Source organism: Haliotis asinina, chromosome 11 (genome assembly GCF_037392515.1).
Source record: "Haliotis asinina isolate JCU_RB_2024 chromosome 11, JCU_Hal_asi_v2, whole genome shotgun sequence".
NCBI lineage: Eukaryota > Metazoa > Mollusca > Gastropoda > Lepetellida > Haliotidae > Haliotis > Haliotis asinina.
In genome coordinates, this window is record NC_090290.1 from 2,776,301 (window position 1) to 2,797,183 (window position 20,883).

Genomic DNA, 20,883 nt, shown 5'->3' on the forward strand with positions numbered 1-20,883 from the left:
CTGGATGCTCTAGTGTTGGAGTCCAGACTCCTGAATGCAGGAGTTCTTGATACTCTAGTGTCGGAGTCCAGACTCCCGAATGCAGGACTTCTGGCTGCTCTAGTGTCGACTACCAGAGCGGTGGATGGTCTGGTCTCGGATGCCAGAGCGTCGGACCCCGGAATGTGTGATGCATGACTGATGGGTGCCAGAATGATGCTTCTCTGCTGTGATATTTCTGGACTATTCCACTGAACGGCGTAAAATAATACTCACACTCGGAGTTGACACGCCGAATAAAATACTACTAAAATCAGGGAAAACCATACTCACTTTCTCCTACCAGTTCTGCCCCCCTAATAGCCAGTAAAACATTGTTGCATTTTATAGTTTTGGAAAACGATTTGAATAACTGGATGACGCAAATTTTATATTCAATCAACTTGCTTTCTAATTCCTCTACAAACGGTGATTTTCTACTGGAGTATTCATTACTACGGTGATCAGAGGGTGCGGACTAGTCAGTCGGGGGATGTACGTGAAATACATAGTGTTGATGTATGACAATTGTGACTACGAATAGTTTTCCGATGCACGCCAACCTCCCTATCCTTATATCATATTCATATCTATAACCGTACAAAATATTACCAGCCACATTTATCAAAGACGCGAGAAGTCATAATCGTATTGCCAACATCGATTTCCAAACGTCTTGGATTAACTCATCCGTCGACAGTTCGGTGGAAGACAGCAAATCACAACCTCCCAGACAATTAGCGCTGCCTTCTACGTAGGCCCCTTTCAAGGAACGATAACAGCAATTCAGCTTTGACAGACAGCACAAGCTGTTTTCAAAGAAGCTCGTAGGCCTCACTATGATGTCATAACATTTGGCTTGCATGCATTGTTTTGCTTCCTATCGGGCCTTCCGATGCTGCCAATTACAAGACTGTAGTGATCATTGACCATTGGTATTCCGAACGCGAGCTCACATCCTCTGAAGGGAAGGGCAAATTGCTTGTAATTAAATTTGTACTGTGGTAATCATGGCGCGATCTTGGTGCAGGGTGGCAATTAATGGACTCCGTCAGTGCCTCATTACCTACAGCCCGGCATCGATTTAGTAAGCAGATAGCTCCGGCCATTGTTCGTCTTCCAAACACTACGAAAAGGGCTTCTGCACGAGAGGGCAGCACTCACTGCACGTGCCCCGCGTGCTAATGAAGTGTCAAAGGATGGGACAGACTCTTGCTCAGGCTACAGATTGGGGACATGCTTTAATCTTCTTCCTGCAAGGCAGATGGAAGACTAATAAAAAGTCCTGTTCCGTATAAATCTGCCTTGAGCAATTTCTGTTTAAGGGTCAGAGACTGGAACCTTCCTCTTATGAATGTTTGGGAGTTACATAACACACATTCGGATCCATTCTATTTCGTCCGTTAGTTGCATAGTTTCTTTGCGGGAGCATGGTTTAACTGTTTAAGTGTATGCGGTTTACCGACCGATACCCGTTTGACGCGGTTTGGGCGGTTGGTTAACGGCGAGCTCAGGAGTATGAAAACTGAAGGCTGTCTCTAATAATTCCAGCCTTAATCACACACTTCAATGACCGCACTTTTTTCGTCACTGTACCAAGTGAAACACAGTAATCAACAAGTCATTCATAGCTGTTAGTACTAAAATTTAAAGTGTCAAGTTTCTTACTAAAAATAAGGTACTCACCATGAAGTTGTGTTTACATTTGGATCGGGACTGACAGCAGATGAATTTCTTTCCCAAGAACAACATGAACGAACGAAAGCAGTGACTAGAGATTCCAGTATAGTGTCTATAAAATCTGTCAGATACATATTGGATCTCCAGACTACGTAAATCAATTGAACCAATAACGCACATGTATTGTACATATCACTAAGAATTTGGCGACAAAGAACTTTGTGTGTCAACGATCCAACGAAACAGGTCCAATTTTACGTTGTTTGAAAGGCACCTAGAAATTGAACCAACATGAATGCATGACACGTTACATGGATAACAACCACTTTTTTATTCTTCCCAAGACGTTGCAGAGAAAATTCTGCTGCTTCAACGCATTCACGTAACTATATTGTGATCTTTGTACATCAGTATACATGCATATATAATATATATACTTACCTCAGCATTGACCTGGTGAAGGAGCGAGAATGAGCACCGTTAGTCGTTATCCATAAACGTGTTATGTATTCAGGTCCAATTCTGGTATAAAAGATTACAATGAAAAGAAAAGTATGTTAGGTGTTCGGAAGATTTACTCTAAAGGGTTGCATCTATTTGGCTATTCTGATCTCAGATGCATGTAGGATGTATTCTATACTAGATAATGAAAAGCCGATTTGCATGTTACTGTGGTAAGATACCACATGTTGTGTGTACATACCACATGCTGGGTACTTTGTGGTTACAATAAGTAAGGAAAGTTGTGCTTGATGATGTTCTTGATTGCTCGAAGTCACTCTACGTCTTGCCCAAACTAGAGCGGGGTAGCCGTGCAGTTAAAGTGTTTGCTCCTTGCGACGAAGCGAAGGTTCTATTTTCCACATGGGTAAAACATTACTGAGATATTGCTCAAAGCGGCCTATATTCGATTGTTAATTTATTTGTTTTGGGGTCTTTGGGCAGCAGTTACAAGTGATGTGGATGTCATGTTCTTCATCTATCTTTTGAGTGTATTGTTATTTTTCGTCACTGATGTTGATTCACATGCACATCTGTTTCCATCCATAAATTCTTGTCTTGGTGTTATGTTGTGTTTTTTCTTGTTTGTTCAGCGTCGCACTCTGCAGTATTCAAACTATATGGCTGTGGTCGACTGTAAATATTCGAACCAGGACCAGGCAATGCGGTGATTGACATCTACTGTTTTCACAAACGATTATGTACATCCTCTATGTCAGTTAGTCTCCCCATAGCCTCTGACGACAAGCATGGGTTGCTGAAGATTTCTAACCTGTATCGTCATGGGATAATTAAATCACAACGTGATAGTGCATAGCAGTACATCGGAGTGTAGAACTGAGCTTCGCAATGTTTGTCTAATCAATCTATGGTGTGTCCACTGTCATTGCTAATTGATTAGCTCATACTTTTACCCAGATTGAGGGATGTCCAACAAGTCTGATTGTAGAGTAAAACCCAAATTGCGTTGTGAATTGATACAAGGAGGATCTGCTACAAGTACAAACTTCTAATAATCAAATACTTTTGTAGCTTCAAATTCGTCAATATTTGATTCTACGAAAAGTGCACATTGGAACTCTTTACGTCCTAATACTTACTATCAGAAACATGCCCATCTAAAGCCCATCAAGCGTTTCAACACACATAGCCTAGTGAGTGAGGTTACCATTAGTCGTAATATCAGGTCGTCTTTACTTCTCTCAAATGACATAAAAGAGATGGCTGTTACCATCTACCTGATGTATTTCAAGTTTGGGCGTATTTCTGTGTGATCAGTACCGTATTGATTAACGGGTGTAATTGCCAATGGTGTCACCAATTAATGAACATTTTGGTTCAAGGAATACGTAATTCTGGAAATAGTAAATGTAACTAACAATTTTGATGGTAACGAACGAACCCATTTTAAGTTGAAAGGGAGACCCTGTAGGGAGACCCAGAAAAGGAGACCCTGTAAGGACACCCTGTAAGGAGACCCAGAAAAGGAAACCCTGTAAGGACACCCTGTAAGGAGACCCAGAAAAGGAAACCCTGTAAGGAGCCCCAGAAAAGAAGACCCTGTGTGGAGACCCAGAAAGGGAGACCCTGTAAGGAGACCCAGAAAAGGAGACCCTGTAAAGAGACCCAGAAAAGGAGATTCCGAGCCTGAACCTGATTAAATCTAGACTAGCTTCATATAAGGCTTTAACAGTGCAGCGAGAACTTGGCATTACCGAACATACCGTGGTTCAGCGACTGTTAGGCAGTCTCGAATGTGTGCGTAGTGCCAAGGATTGGGTGAGTTAATTGGGTCCGTGCTTTCGGCATGACGAGCGAACGTTTTAACCACCGCAGGGGAAGGTATTATGATGAATATTATACGTTCTTTGGTGGTCTCAAGGGGATCAGTGAACATCGTATTTATCTTACCGAACACCTCAATGTTCATTTTGAACTGTTTCAAGCATGAGTATCAGATCGTACACTTCAGCTAACCCGTGTGAATCAAACGATTCGCATCTTGCATCTTGCTGGGTTTTTTCCCGTAGATATTGTCATAGTAATAGATATAATTCCTCATTTGAAAGTTTTGTCAAAATTTATTTAATGGAATGCGAGGCATGTTTTTCCTTGCCAACGCTAGACACAAGAAAAACAGATTTAGAGTTATCTCCCTTCCGTCGATTTGCACTCGTAAAACATCGGTAATTTCCGTCCATCATGCGTGATGCAGTGATATGCGAGATAAGTACCGGGAAGTACCGAATGAGTTGCTATTGGCAGCAGGGTGTATTGTAATACACCTCGCTTATACATGGGTGTGCATTGAAAACGATAGAAGAGCTCGAAGCCAAACAGACAGCGCGACATTTATGTGTGAGGAAAGATAAATATATATGTATCATTTGAAACTGGTCAGTGTTCAGGACCCAATGTTAACACGACATCCAATACTTCTAGAAACTCCAGCCATTTCCATTTGCTCCCAAGGACGTTTCAGCAGGGACTGTGGGATTTGATAGTTGAGATTGATGTCTTGTCAGAGGCAGCTGTGTAGCCGATGGCGCCCAATCCCCTGTACCCTGTCAAATATAGGCCTAGGTTGGCCAGGCATCGCAGTCTTGTCTGGCGAACAATTATGGCCATACACAAGGGATCTAGTGGCATTCATCATGTACTGTGTGTTGGATGTACAGGGAAGGTGTGACTGTAATGAGGATATCATGGCTAGTGATATAGTCAACTGTAGATGTTACAGGGCTCTTTCAACTGCTCTGGTAATTCCCCAAACTCATTCTCCAATACCGCCGTCTGCCAGTACAAGCTTGGTTCGAACTTACTGGTTGCGACGTCATTGTCTAGTAGTTTCCAAGTGCAAAACAAAAAAAACTTTAAGAACTATTTAGTCGTGACTTTGCCACCAGATACATTCCACAGGCCGGAGGCATTTAGGAAACACCATTAAACTTTCATGTCAGATACCCCTTCTAGACCCGATCAGTAACACCTATAATCTGGTTCATGATTTACAGCTGTAGGTATTTTCTATGAACTCTAAATTATAGAAACATTTCTTGAAACACTGAGTTATGATAAATACGGATGTAATGACAAACGTTTAGAATGTGATTGTACCATTTGACCAAAACTCACTGGAAGTATGTTAACGATGATGCTGTTACAATGGTTGTTTTTGCTACTGTTACTATGCCAACATTTCTTTCATATGTGCTTAGGCTTATGAACTTCGACAGTTCTTCACATTAATGAGACTTGCCACTGCGAAACATGTCTCAGCTGCCCCTACTTGTACAGTAATCTGTAAGGCTTTTCGTCCTCAGATACATATCGATCACTGGATCTATTAATTGTATTTATTCTGTGGTGATCACCTTGATCAAAACATACTTTGATGTTCCTGGTGCTTTGTGTGTTCATATCCAACGGAATGACGTGATTGAGGAGCTTTGACGAGCAAGTATTACGTGATTGATGGTTAAGTAACAGTCGAAGAGTATGACAAATATAGAGGATATAAATCTAACTATATGGGATATTACTGATAGACATTTAGTTATTTCACAATCCGTTATTTGATTTTACAGCGTCAACGATATTTCAACAATATACGCTGACAATAATTGATTAACAAAGCGTTTGCCGTCTACATCTGTGAGTTGTACACTAGCTTTATTAAGTGAATTGTACTGACGGACGTGTATCAAATTACTTGTATTGAGTGACTTGCAATAAGTCTTATCGTTGTCCATGACATTCGAGCATTCTTTGATGATGAAAACATTTAGGGAACGTTGCTTGAGGCAAAACTGTAACACAATTTACCTACTAACGACATCCCCCTCGTGACAATGATATCAATTGTACGGTGATATCTGGTTATGTGAAGAAAGTGTCGTTACAAAGGTGTACGAAAAGTCGGTCTCGGTTAAAAACAAGAATCTAGGTTAATGGCCTAAGTCTCTGGAACGGACATTGACATGTTGAATTCGAAACATCACACACTCCAGGCTGCCGTATCTGCTGATACTGACCGACACACACCAGGCTGCGGTGTTGGCTGATGCTGACAGACACACATCAGGCCACACACCAGGTTGCGGTGTCAGCTGATACTGACAGACACGGATCAGGCTTCGATATCGGCTGATACTAACAGACACAGATCGGGGTGCGGTGTCTGTTGATACTGACAGACACACATCAGGCTGATACTGAACCTGAAAGCACACATTAGCGATGGAGACTATACGGATAGATAAATAATGACACCAGGTGTGAGGAAGTGGGTAAACATAACTGCTCTATCCGTCTCAGGGTTTGTATGAGAAATGCTGGAGCCCGTTGGTGAGGAAATCAAAAGAGTATTTGACGCAGTGGAATTGTTCAGTATGTTTTCAAGCATGTCTCTCTTGGCACCTCAAGAGTCAATACCCCGTACTCGACGCAATACTGACTCCATAATTAGAAGTTTTATGTGTTGCTCGTCATCTATTGGAAGTTCACAATGAGAAAACCGAAACCATCCATCCCTCTTCTAGTACTCATTGGTTTACACAAACTCCAGTGCCAATTGTGTGGTTCTCATAATGAAATTGATGGATGTGTTGGCATAGATGAAACTTCAAGGTAAACACTAGAGTACTACTTGACCCTACTTGAGCGCAACCACACCCACAATGTCATCCGTCAATCCAGAGTCGTGAAATGAGTTACTAGGAAACTATAATAATAATAACGGCACTTTTAGTTCTCTGAATTCAACACCACGGATGGGCACGCTCAAATTGCTACAATCTGATTATTATCATCCCGGAAAACCCAGCAGTCTGTGTTGTGCTAGAAGGTAATAGTCCAACACTTATCCCACCGAATACCCATAGTCTGCTACATGAACATATGCTAACAGTTGCCTGAGGTGAGACCACATGTGTCACATGTGCTTCGTTGTGAGGCATCTTTGAATGACATTGTCATTTATCTTCAAACAAGAAGTAAATGTGAAGAATGCAATTATTGAAATAAAGTGTTTCCTTGAGCAAACATAAATAAGAGACAAATATAAGAATTTTAATGCACCTTCAACTCTGTGAAATGTTCAAACAGCAAATGGATACCACGTGAAAAGATACGTGATTTTAAAACTGTTCTAAGTAAATATATAGTCACAGTATTACCCAAACTGATACTGTTAAAAAAGAAGAACAGGCTACAATTTACTTATAAGGCATCCAGTATTTGCCATAGTGAACGTAAATAGACAGAAAGCCATTTTGATATATCCCACTTGCCACTGCATTACGTTGCAAAGACACATTTGTATTTCAGTGACACGGTTTTAAGACCTTGCACTGACGTTCAATACCGCTTTTCTCAGCTCTAGCTTTGATTCAAGGGTCAATCTCTCCAAACATCATTCCTCTGTTTACCATTCTGCTCAAGACTCGTATCTGCTTGTTCCTAGACGTCGGCCTTCTGGTGACAAAGACGATATAGCCACCGGAAATTGAAAGCCGGAAATGACGCAACAGACAAGCAGATCTGCCGATCATTGCGTTGAGCAAACATGATATCGTGCATTGGATTCACTTCGCCTTTGACGTCGATGGAAGGGGAGCTTTGCTTTTTGAATGACTGTCTTTATCAATGATGGTATAAGAGCACCGAAAATAGATGACCGTTGACAAGAGCTTAAGAGCCAGTTCATGATCATTCAGTTGCGGTATTTGCAGTAGTTGAGATTCTATGTTATGTATAAGATTGATTACTGCCTATAAATGCTTGGGATGTGTGACGGTGTTTCTTTACCGAAGGTTTAAGCTGTAAGGAACTACCGTTAGAAAGCAGGTATTCACATATTGTTCAATGATTGTTATTTTGACGTTGGATTTGAAGAGGAAAGATTTTTCTGAATTGTTTACAGTATGGCGTTTCCGTCCTTATGCTGTGCTTGCTTTCAACGTCTTCCTTTTTGGAAGGCATTTTTCGATTGTTTGATGAGTTCCTTGAATGATTTGTTTATAAAAAATACTTATATTTGGCTTTATTGATAGTATGTGAATATCACACTGCTGTAGTTATTTATGGCGAAAAATTGACATGCATTGTATAATGAGTACAGTAAGTATTTACAAAGGGTACAGACTTCAGTTGTTATTAAAGTTCAAAATGATAGCCATTGCGTGAAATGTCAAACTGCAGAAACATTTTTCAACATGACCACCCGATTAACATTGGTGTAGAACAGCATAACAAATGAGAGTATTTTCGGTATTGGTATGTTTCACACCTACATATTGCTATAAAGTTGTGAAAAGAATGAACCTACTATCAAATAACAGGTCTCCTCTCATGTTTATCACACGTGTTGCTTTCAGAATGGCCGGATGACATAGCTGATAGCATATCTGTCACATGTCTGATCTAGACATGACCACCATGAGGTGTAGGGAACGTCAGAGACCTCGCGTAATCATTCCTCATCCGTACGTAACATGCTACCCTCTGGAACGTAACGTGACGTCAGGATGCTGCTAAGCTATTACCATTTGGACGATAATTCTGCATGGAAACATACACCTTGGAACTAGGTGCATAAGGGTATACATTGAAAACACTGACGGTATCCCCTTGTTCTTACTGGGAAGTCAGTGAATAGTTCAATGGCATTATGGGACGTATGCTCGAAAAGGACTGCCCAAAACCGACCTCCATTCCCTGCTATCATGCATCATAAACATACAGCGATGCAAGTATCTCTGTAGGACGTTTTGCAGTAAACTATGTTGTTGATATTATTTAATCAGAACTCAGCAAATTAAACAGCAATATTACCATAAACTCCCAACAGTAGATACACTACAAAGTAAAATGGTCCACAATTCAATGTACACAGTTACCTCCCTTACCAGTGACAGAATTCCTAAATCATCAAATTGCCGTAGAGTTGAATTTTCCAATAGTCTTTCTGGTTGTGAAGTTTACCTCACTCATTCATGCAAGCATGGATGCTAGGTTCGGCCTAAACTATAACTGTCGCATTTGATTCCGCGGTATTGATAACTGTCTAAGCGTGAGTAAGATGTCAGTATTTATGCTGATCAAAGCGGTGTTAATCCAAACTTGCTACCTCTCTGACAGGAGATGGGCGATCGTATGTTAACAGTCGCCCTAAAAATGCAAGTGCCGGCCATTGCGGAACCCCGAACTCTTAAATATATCGACAGACAGACGGAATCGTCCTTGGAAGACTCACACTTCATTTTGTTACCATTATCGCCTTCACTTGTTTAATTCACTAAAACCCCCCTTTCCGCTCGGCGACTAAATTACCCAGTCGATCGCTCGCACGATCTGGTATCGGTGGTAGAGCTCGATAGTTCGAGGCCTGACAGACAGGGGGCGCTGTAGCTTTGACTCGCGGGATCTCATGAGTTCTCATCGATTCTCGCGAAGTGTCGTATCCTGAGAAAGGGTCGACACCGCGCAGTCTCTGATCTGTGGGCAAACGCATCATTACACAAGGGTTTATACGATTGTGCACTGCCGTTATTGATGGTTCGTTTTGATAGGCCCAATGAAAAAGATGCCGCTCCTTGATCTAAGCTAAACATACCACATTCGTAATTTATCCTATGATAGTAATATATATTTACGATAATAACATTAGATACTGCAATTTTCAGATTTATGCATGGCATTTTTGTTTCCTCGGATACCGCGGACAATTTATGGAATCAACGTCTGATGTCTCTGTGACAGAGACTTCTTCCCGACCTGATAACTTTCTCATTGTGTTTATTTTCCACATATATCCTTGATTTATTGGAATTTCCCTCGTGATGTGACAGAATATTAAGGCATTTTTCAGCATATGTATAGCGTACTGAACCAAAGTGATACATATTGCATTCCTTTATTCGCAAGAGCTCAAGCTGAAGCCAGCAGACGACACCACACGAGATGGAAAGAGAGCTTCATTGAGATGCCTTATTGGAGATTGTTATAAGACTGGGGCCTTTTAGCTTATATCAAAATATTATTATTAAGATCAGTGTTGTGTTCTACTCAATTTTGATACATTTGAAAGTGAATTCCTGGTAACAGAATGATATTTATGTGATGGAATTGAACCACCTAGACAAAGGATGTCTTGACTCGTTGAAATAGAATTTTAAGTATATAAATAATTCAGACTTTGTAAATGTCAAATGTATACTAAAAACCATTGATTATATCTGTTTCTTGAACACGAATCCTACTAGGTAATAAAGTGACCTGAAAAAGCAGTGAACTCAATACTACATGGTACTAGAACCTATCTAAAGGGTAAGTAGCAGGTTTATCTTACGCAAATATAGGATCGTTGTGTCGAGGCCTTCGAAGCCACCACTAGTAGATAATACACTCCACAGAACAGAACGTGGAGAACGTTTCTATTGACTAAACAATTACTCCGAGAACAGTTGACATTGCCATGTTAATGTAACCAAATATTTGACCAGTGTTTGTGATGTTTATTCTGTGAATCAGTAAACCATTATGACATCATGGTCAATAAGACATACACTTAAATAAATACCTCGAACTTCATGAGTACCAGTAAGCGTTAACATCACAGATCAAGAGAAGCAATACGGTCGATGCTCATAATTTAGTTCACTTTGAATTTACTAAAAAAAAATTGTAGTATGTGGGAGAAACACTCTTCAAAAGTAACCTGAAAGCGTATTACGCGTTTGTTATTTTCTTGTAAAACATGGGCTCGAAGTGTCATGTGTGTTTCAGCAAAACGTTCAGCTGTTAAAGACGGAGATTAACGCTGTGATCGTCAGCGTTAACATATTCAACAATGGTTGCTAGCGTGGCTGCAAAAGAGACACTGGTTCAGTTTAGAACTGCTCTCATTGCTCCTTGGACCGAAGTTCTGTTTGTGAGTGACAAGAGACGTCCAGTCACCCTGTCTTTGCATTAGACTTCTATGACTAAGAAAGTTTTCAAAAACAGTTGGTAGGTTTTGAATATACGGATACTGATATATTAGCTTTATAAAAAGAATATTTTTGGTTTGTATTTCTGTCTTCTGTTACATTAACACTTGGTGAGTTGATTAACCGAGTTGGACGCATCTTTGAGCGGGATGGTTGATAGAAGGAGGAAACTAATTCGCGGCTCTTGTACTCGTTCTTTTGGGGAAATCCAGGATCCCGGTATGATGTTTCTGTGCTAACGATCTTGAAAGTGGTCAAAACCACGAGTCAATACCCTCGAAATCAGATCCCGACACAACGAAGGAAATATACTCTGTCCAGAGAGTCATTCACGTAAAACGTCGGAAACGCATGTTCTTTTGTTTAAATCAGTCAGTGACAAATATGCAATTGAAATCTCGTTGACCCAAAGTCACGATCTGATACATGAGACCATAGAACGCTCTGTTTCTTGTTTAAACATGTGCAGTCATGTGGGGAAAGATCAGCAGATGCTATCAAATGCTATCTGTATGCTATGATGCCTCGCGAAATGGTTCGATGCTCTTGGAATCAACCACTGGTTTACCAGGTCCGTACTCTCTCCCTGGTTGTTAATAATTCACACGTTGTCACGATGTAGCTTGCATGATGTTCACTTGCGTATTCCTTTCCTTGTATTTGTTTGAAAAATTATTTTCCAATAGTGGTAAACTGCAAAGGCGGGGCGACAACAGAATAATCCGCCAATTTCAACCCTCTAATTGGATGAATGATTATATAGCTTGCATTAACTCAATTACAACGCCTCGGGTGACATATACGTTGACTGAAGTAGCACTCTTGTCCAGTAAAGTGATATGTGGGATTACTCAATTGTTATGAACCATTCTGCAGGTTCATTCAATAACACCGTGGTATTCAGTTTGATTATGCGACGTGTTACTGGGCAGTGTATAGATGAACACAAAATGTCATCACTTGAAGCGAAATATATAGTTATACAGATGGCATTTCAATCATATTGTTAAAAGTGACACATTTTGAGGTAATAACTTAGCGTTACTTGTAGTTACTGGGGTTACATTGTAAAGTAACGCCTTCTTTCATGCCAGATAATGGAGGTAACAGTTTCCTATATGTTGTACTTTTGAAATAACTCCATATTGTTTATCGAGTATTGACAGTAACGCCTTCATATAACGTCTCGAGTTATTGAGGTAACGCTTAGTTTGGACATGTTCAGTCACTGAGTTAACACCTTCACTGGTCGTGTCGACGAATACTTGCTGAGAGAAATCTGCGTAGACGCAGTCGTAGGTATCTGGTATTGACTTCTTAAAACATTCATACCTGTCGAGGTGTTGAGATAAGAGGTTCTTAGGACATGTTGAGGTATTCACGTATCCTTAGGACCCAGTGAGGTAACACATTTTTTGGTCGGGTTGGGTTATTAAGGTAACATTTTCTTAGGACATGTTCAATTATTGAGGTAACGCCTTCTCATATTCCGAGTTAGTGAAGCAACTACGGGGTACTTCTTTGGTTTGTGTGTAGTGAGGTAGTTATAAAAAGCAACTAGCGGATATTCCTTTGCCCGGTGAGGTAGAAGAAATGCGTCTGACATTCTTCATACTAAAACAACGGCTTACCAACTTATCATTGTCCTGTAAGAACGATGTACCGTCGGCGAGTGATCAGTCTGGGCAAATTTGGACAACGGGTCTGCAAGAGACGTCAGCTATTGGAGTTGTGTGCATGTCCCGTAATGATTACAAGGGATAGAGACAAAAGTCCCATCGTTCACGCTATACAGCGATAAGAGGATTATAGACCGTGGTTCCGAGCACGCTAGCAATCTCCTAGTCCTACTTATACACAGCGTGTGATTGATTTTGAATTAGATAGGGTTTATGTCCACTCTCTCCAATTATGTATTCTGTTCCGAGTTTGCTGGAAATGGCATTTGGAGGGTGTTATCACAACTTTCTAGTTGTCACTTATTGTCCATGGAAATAAACTTTAGTCGTCGGCTTTGGAAACTTACTACAGTGCACGAAATCGTTTGTTCTTGCGCACAAAAAGAACTAGTGTGACCACGGTAGTTCCTTGACCTGATGAGTCTCTTCAATCGCCTTAATTGTCTATAACTTGAATTCAGTCCTGTGTATCATTATGTAAGCTGCTATGAAAGAAGGGATTCATTGAACGTGTCCAGGATGACAGAACCCTTAAGAAAATGCAAAGCAAATGTAAATCGGTGTCCTATTTTGAGTTTTCAGCTTGGCAGTAGCTACATATTTCTGGCATATTTTGTGTCTTCTGCCCAAATCTGTCACACATTATTAAATCGAGACACTGAATTTCCTCGTCGATATTTAAGCTGCTTTTCTTTTTACAAACATAACGTCGTAGTACAAATGTTAGGGCACTGATGCATTTCGGATACTAGTATATTTTAAATTTGGTATTTGGTTTCCTTTAGTATTATTATGAAGGTGACATGGGATAGTGTGTGTTTGTTTGCGTTTCCACATGTTTGTGATGATGACTATGACGGTAAAGGTCGCTGCGATCAAGAATGACAATAACTTTCGTTATGCTAATGATGATTGCATTTTGCTGTTACTGTTTATGAAAGCTGTCATGGTATTTGTAAATGACATCAGCAGGCCCTTAGTATTATTTCTGTAAATCACACATTTTATGTGACACCCTAATACCAATGTTCTCTCCCTTGTAGGAATCTGTTCCCGGATAACCTGATCACCGCCTGCTACGATGCGGTAGGTATACATACTTTTCCATTTCCGTGGCATACTAGTAATACAGGCAACCGATTGCAATTTGATTTCCAACCTACACGGGTTCAATATAAGAGGGAAATATTGGTTCCCTACCTGCTATTTATAGAATTTTGCTAAAATCAGAGTAATACACATGTGAGTTGACACATACCAGTTCAAGGTATATGAGTTAGCAACACAAACAGCATGTATGCAAGGCGCAAATGTCAGCATTGTTCCTATAGGGCTTATGCGACAACTGTGACCTTCTAGTTGAACACAGGGGGTGAGAAAACTGCACCAAGAGGAATGTTTTAATGTGCTGACGGCGCGACATGCAGAAATAATTATATCTACAAACAAGTTCACCGAGTATCTTTGAGGTATTTCCTTGTGAAACATACGTATATTGATACGTGCCATAATGTTCCCCAGGGAGTTGAGAACGTCTTTTACGTTCAAGATGACCGATTAAAATATACCCTCAAGAAATGGAAAATATGCATATCTGATAGTCGATGAAATAAATTTGACGTGTCAGGGCGCTGGGTACCCCCTTTAAGGTAGACAGTAGGAACAGAATTTACTGTGCATTGTGCTAATTTTTGTATCAAAGTTTGATTTTCGATATATTGAAAAAAAGTCAGAGGAAATTCTGACGTCGGATCAACGCAGAAATGTTATCTGATAACATTTCGACGAAGCTACATCAAATGATCGTGTAGAAAGCTCGTGGGAAATGTTTGCCTTTTTAATGGAAACAGTATACATTTCTGTTGCAGCGACATTTGTAAATCTGATAAGGATATGATACTGATATACTGACGTGATACTTACAATGACTGGTTTGGCACATGTCCAGGCGGGTCACAAGTTATTAATAAACCACTATATGTGAACGTTTCCTGTCCTTTTACTTAATAAAACTGTTTTCAGTTGTACACAACGCATCGCAGTTACAGGAAATTCCTTACTAGGCATCAGTGTTCATGGGCAAGACCCTGAGTCATGATAAACTAGGTTTGAATAAGTTTTCCAAAACTTATGAATGTCTTACGAGGAGACAAATGGGATCGGGCGTTTCGGCACGGTGAACTACTTTCATGTGGATGGAATACTGCTGTGTTAAAGACTAACACACATATATTAGCTCCATATCATTGAACGACGAGAAAATGTCAGTGAACGTACATACAGATCGACATGTGGTATTGTTTGTGTCAGGTCACATTTCAGCCACTAGGCTGGACAGCCTCAGGTGGACAAGAACACCTGCTGTGAAAACTGAATTTAGCACATTTCATTTTTTTCAGACAGGAATAGGAGAAAAAGATGTTATCACCTATCGTTCTCGTTCTCTCATTGTCTTTCTGTCTGTCTCTCTATCTATCTGTCTGTCTAGTTATCTCTCTCACAAAACACACACAGACACTCAACTTCTCTTGCCCGCAATCCGTTCTCTTTCTTCGCACGTGTTGTCTGTTTTAACCTCTGGTTTTAATATTGCTATTAGTCTGGCAGTATCGTTAAAAAGGTATTTTCCTTTAAGGTCAAAACGCTTAGCATGCACTGATGCCTGAGACATAATCCTTGACTTCCGGTCAAGTGTCGCCCTGGAGGAGGGATCAGAGACTCATCACAGAAGTCCACAGCTGCTGATGTAGCACGAGACGACGAACGTCATGCTATCCGACGACATTACTCCAGATTCTTGACAACACTGGACATTACTTTCGTTATGGCTCTGCTCCGGAACGGAGGTGGTTCTGGGTATCATAAAATTTTCGTGAAAATCTGCCAGGAGATGCGAACTTGAGTCAAGATCATACTATAATCAGAATCACTAGGGACCCCATTGAAGAACAATCTTATCAACATGGAAAGGTTGAGGCGTCGATCTGTTTACAGACAATATGATGAGTCCTAAACCAATAAATATTCTGTTTACATATAGAAAACAAGATCTCCTTTGAAATATGAAAAAAAATATGTTTTGTCAAAAGTAAACAAAGAGAGTAAAACATTTATTTTCAAAGTTAAACATCATCGTTACGTCAAGATTTCTATATCAGGACTGGTATAGGGTATTGATGTTCTCAGTAGATATCATTAAATTAGCAAACAAGAAGAAAAATCATTCTAAATATAAAAAAGTTATCAAACATTGTTCTGTGTAGGAAACGTTCTGTTGAAATTCACACATTAGTAAATAGGATATATATTCTCAAGATTTTTACGTAGCAAACTCCAAATTTAAGAAATAACTAGTTTTAACTGCATTCAAGACAAAGTTAGCAGCTACACAAGATATCCACCCCTTTGTATAAAAACACCAAAACATGTCCATCTGTTTCAAACATGCATCTGATGTCGTTAGATTTCCAGAGAACCTGCGACCATGGTGTTTCTGCCCCATTAACCTACATGCTTCATCAGTACAAATGTCCCACAACACCTGATGTCGTCATAAACAGGAACTCAATACTCATAAAACGGTACTGATAGCCAGGAGTATCTGCTCCGTACGGCAATGGATAATTAGTTCTGAAAATAGGATGGCGGAATCGCACAGCCTGGAGAAATTCCAGCTGCACTCCCGCACAGTGAACGTGCATGTTTCAAAAGCTCTCAGGCTGGTACTGGGGCTAAATATAATTCATTGTACGATCTTACATTATGACCACACTACCGGGAAGCATGTCATAAGGAAGTACACGGGTGACGTGTTCAGAATCGGGACTTGTGATGAAGTCGGAAATGCTATGATGAAGTCTGAAACATACTTCGCATCTGGTTACCAGGGCGACCTGCCCAAACAGAAATGGTCGTCAACTTCAGAACTTATGTTCTGTTGTGGATCATACAATCTGAACACATGTATTCAGAGTTATTAAGTAATTAATTACAGTTGTCAACATCAGTCAATCGCAAACATGTGAATATACATTTCTGTCTTTTTGACTGAACTGCATTAATATTGTTTTATGTTTAATATTGTCTTCTCTTTCCACCGCTACTCGGGATTGTGCACTTGTTTACTCACAGGGAATATTTTTCAGCACCTGTTAAAACAAAGTTCTAGGAATATCATCCAACAAAATGTATTGCACTTCTAAAGATTTGTGATTACATGACATCGTAGACTGTTTTTTCTGTTTGAGTCTTATAAATATATGTAAACTGCTACAATAGAATTTGAGAAATGCGACCCAGCAGGAGGTTACTAGCATACATTCCATGGGCAGCACACACTGCTGAAACACTATTAAGAGTGTTTGGATTCTTTTCTGCTCAGCAGTCACATTCCTGACAGGCGAGGAAAGAATGTTCACCAAGTCTAATATCGACATCCCTGTGACTAAGCAGCAAGCAGTAGGGAAGTTATCCAAACAAAGAGCAGGGTACTGCAGTGTTGCTGCAAGCAATGTGGTGGGGAACTCTGTCTGCATGCATTACATCCTCAGATACGACCGACAGATCTCAGATTTGACTCTTAAAGTAATACCAGCATGTGGTACCCGATTGAACTCGACACACAAAGCGTAGTGTAGACCCCAATACTGTAGTTGTATCACTCTGAAGGCCGGGTTCGATCGTGGAGGCACCTAGGTTCGGGTCCCGAGGTAAGCGCAATTGTGTGGTATCCATGGACAAGATACTTACATCCACGTTTTTTAAGTTCACCGAGCTGTAAAATGGGTACCAGCCAGGACGAAGTGGCAATGTGAGTGTTTAGTTCATTGCGCATGTCAGACAGCTTGGCTGAATATATGTCCTCCGGGCAGTTGAAAGGGTATTGGAAGTACGACAGTGTCCAATGACTGAGGATAGTAATAGAACCGCGAGCATGCCTGGATGTGAGAGCGATATTAGAGGACGTTTAGTATTGCTCTGTGAGTGAGCTGGATGTAACAGAAGTTGTGTTATATAAAAGTATGCCTGCTGCATGTGTGAGTGAGCTGTATGGAACACCAGTTGTGTTATATAAAGGTATGCCTGCTGCATGTGTGAGTGAGCTGGATGGAACACCAGTTGTGTTATACAAAGGAATGCGTGCTGTACGTGTGAGTGAGCTGGATGGAACACCAGTTGTGTTATACAAAGGTATACCTGCTACATGTGTGAGTGAGCTGGATGTAACACCAGTTGTGTTATAAAAAGGTATACCCGCTGCATGTGTGAGTGAGCTGGATGGAACACCCGTTGTGTTATGCAAAGGTATGCCTGCTACACGTGTGAGTGAGCTGGATGTAACACCAGTTGTGTTATAAAAAGGTATACCCACTGCATGTGTGAGTGAGCTGTATGGAACACCCGTTGTGTTATAAAACGGCATACCTGCTGTGCGTGTGAGTGAGCTGGATGGAACACCAGTTGTGTTATAAAAAGGTATACCTGCTACATGTGTGAGTGAGATGGCTACTACACCACTTTCATTAGCATTTCATTATTATAGCAGGGTGTCATCGTTGTTAGGGAGTTGAATACTTACATCTATACGGTGTAACACTGAATGTGTGAGTGAGTGCGTGATAGTGTGTAGGAGTGATGTTCAAAGCCGTTTTGAACAGTGCGTTTTATGTGAAAGAGAGTGAGTTTACTTCTTCACCTACACGGCGTAGGATTGAGTGTGTGTGTATGGGTTTCGTTTGACTCCGCTGATAAACAATATTTCATTTACCAAGTTTGCGAGCTTAATCTGGTAGTGCGTGAGTGAGTGTTCTCCATTTAAAACATCATTTCAGTTCTAACATCGCGTCAGTTTAGGAGTAAGAGACTTAATTTGTATCTCAGCGTGTCAGGCTGACATGGGCCTAATGCCAGTGACAATGACTGTACACCGCTTTTAACAATACTCTAGCCATATAACGGCAAGGGACACCAGAAATGGACTTCACACACTGTACCCATGTGGGAATCCAAACCGAATCTTCAGGATGACGAGCGATAGCATCAGCTGGTCGCTGTGATTGTATGTATGTGTTCAGCCTAAAATCCGAACCACTTCTTTTTCGCTTTCTCACCAAACCGACACCCTGTATGACATACTTTTCTATTAAACTAATGACGTCCCTACTCCACACGCACTACCCATTACAATCTTTTTACAAATCTCTAAATCTTGTCATTGACTGTCGCCAACTCATCCTGAAAACCTCTCATCAACTCTTAGTTGAGCAATATCATTACTTAACCGTCTACTCTACAACATACAGAAACAGTTTTACTGAGATCTGCGTTCTTTTAAGTGACTGGTGGTAGTTCGAATTAGAAATAATCCAATACGATTATTATCATCATGTTTAACTCTGCCTTGTTTTTTCACCCCCAAAATTTCAAAAATTTAAATTCATCAATTATAATTTCTCTTCCAAAGGAGTCTAACGAACTGTCAAATAATAATTGCCTTCAGTCGGTTAGCCTTTATCGGTCGGGATTTTGTTCAATATAAACACAACGCGGTTTTGTAATGGAAAATTGTATGTACAGACGTGTAAACCGTTGGCTGAAACACTAGTGATAAGAGGTAACAACATAGAGGCTAAGGTATGCGACCTTTTTGATAGTGTATCATAATGGGACGTTGCTCATAATATCAGTCACCAACTCGTCTGATCCAAAGCTTTCACAGATCTCTAACACATGCTCCCTGTTACTTTTCAGTATCGGACCAAAGAGGTTGAGGTTCCCATCGAGAAAAAGATCATCAGCATTAACGTCACCAACTTCACAGAGACAACGGAGGCGTCGACGGCGTACAACGTAGTAACGGAGATCTCTGCTGCATTGAACGGTACAAACGTAACTGGTAATGTCTCAGTTTGATTAAATTCCAGTAGGAGCCCCTAGCAAGGTAGGATTTAGTTCTAGTTGGCGCCACCCAGTGCCCATAGTTCTCCCAGAGCTTCTAGACTAGACTATATATATATATCACAGCTCCCCGGCTCACAATGCATATCACATGTAGACATTTGCACTAACGCACGTCCTGGCATAACAAATATATACGAGAACTGATAGAAGCTGGAAAAATCAGGAGATGCTGAAAGGATATCAACGCCAAGTGTTACTCAGTACCCTTTGAGATCGGGGTCGAGGTCATAAAACTATATGGCGGCGGTCTGTAAATGATGGACAAGCCAGTAGTGAACAGCAGGAGGATCGATCTGAGCAATTTTGAACCGATGACATGTGTCAACCAAGTCAGTGAGTTTAACGATGAGACCGTTGAAGGTCCGGGTTAGACTACTGGCCCTTCAGTACCCCATGCTTGTAAAAGGCAACTAACGGCATCGGATGGTCAGGTTCGCTGACTTGGGTGACACTAGTGATTTTCAGATTGATTGAAATAATTGAAGATTGGTCACATCCACCAAACGATCAAACAATCGATCACATTTTGTCATGACCGAACACAAACGATAGTAGTTTCAGCCTTTGAAACACTTGATGGATCATATCTACAAAGTTGTCAGGGCGTGAAAACGTGTTTAATTGTCAGAAAACTCTTTTCTGTAAGAGGAAAGTCATGACTGAATATTTCTTGAAGAGCCCAGAAGGTTTATTTTCGTGATATACTAGTAATCACTATAAAGTTGAAAGTTGCATTCTATTTTAGTTATCTGTAATAACAACCTGGATATGAAAACTAAAAAAGACGCAAACCTATTTTATTCGATGACTGATCGGTTATAATGACCCAATCATCAATTATGAGATTTAACCAGTTCCCAACATTAGTTGTCACATATCATCGGTTCCACATTGCGCATATTGATGCTCATTCTCTTGATCCCTGGATTGTCTGGTCCAGACTCCAATATTTAAATACCGCCGCCATATACCTTGAATATTGTTGAGTGCGGCGTAAAATTAGACTTACTCACTCTGCGATGGTGTTGAAACATTGTTTACAGAAGCAAATAACT

At 40.6% G+C, this 20,883-nt stretch overlaps 1 protein-coding gene across 1 annotated transcript in view; it reads left to right on the top strand.

The window, feature by feature from the left end:
- LOC137256323 (excitatory amino acid transporter 1-like) overlaps positions 1-20,883 on the top strand; it is a 75,815-nt gene that overhangs the window by 36,143 nt on the left and 18,789 nt on the right. The window contains exons 2-3 of the mRNA XM_067794083.1: positions 13,912-13,954; positions 19,619-19,748. Coding sequence (XP_067650184.1) covers positions 13,912-13,954; positions 19,619-19,748 — 173 coding nt within the window. The remainder of the gene's footprint in view (positions 1-13,911; positions 13,955-19,618; positions 19,749-20,883) is intronic.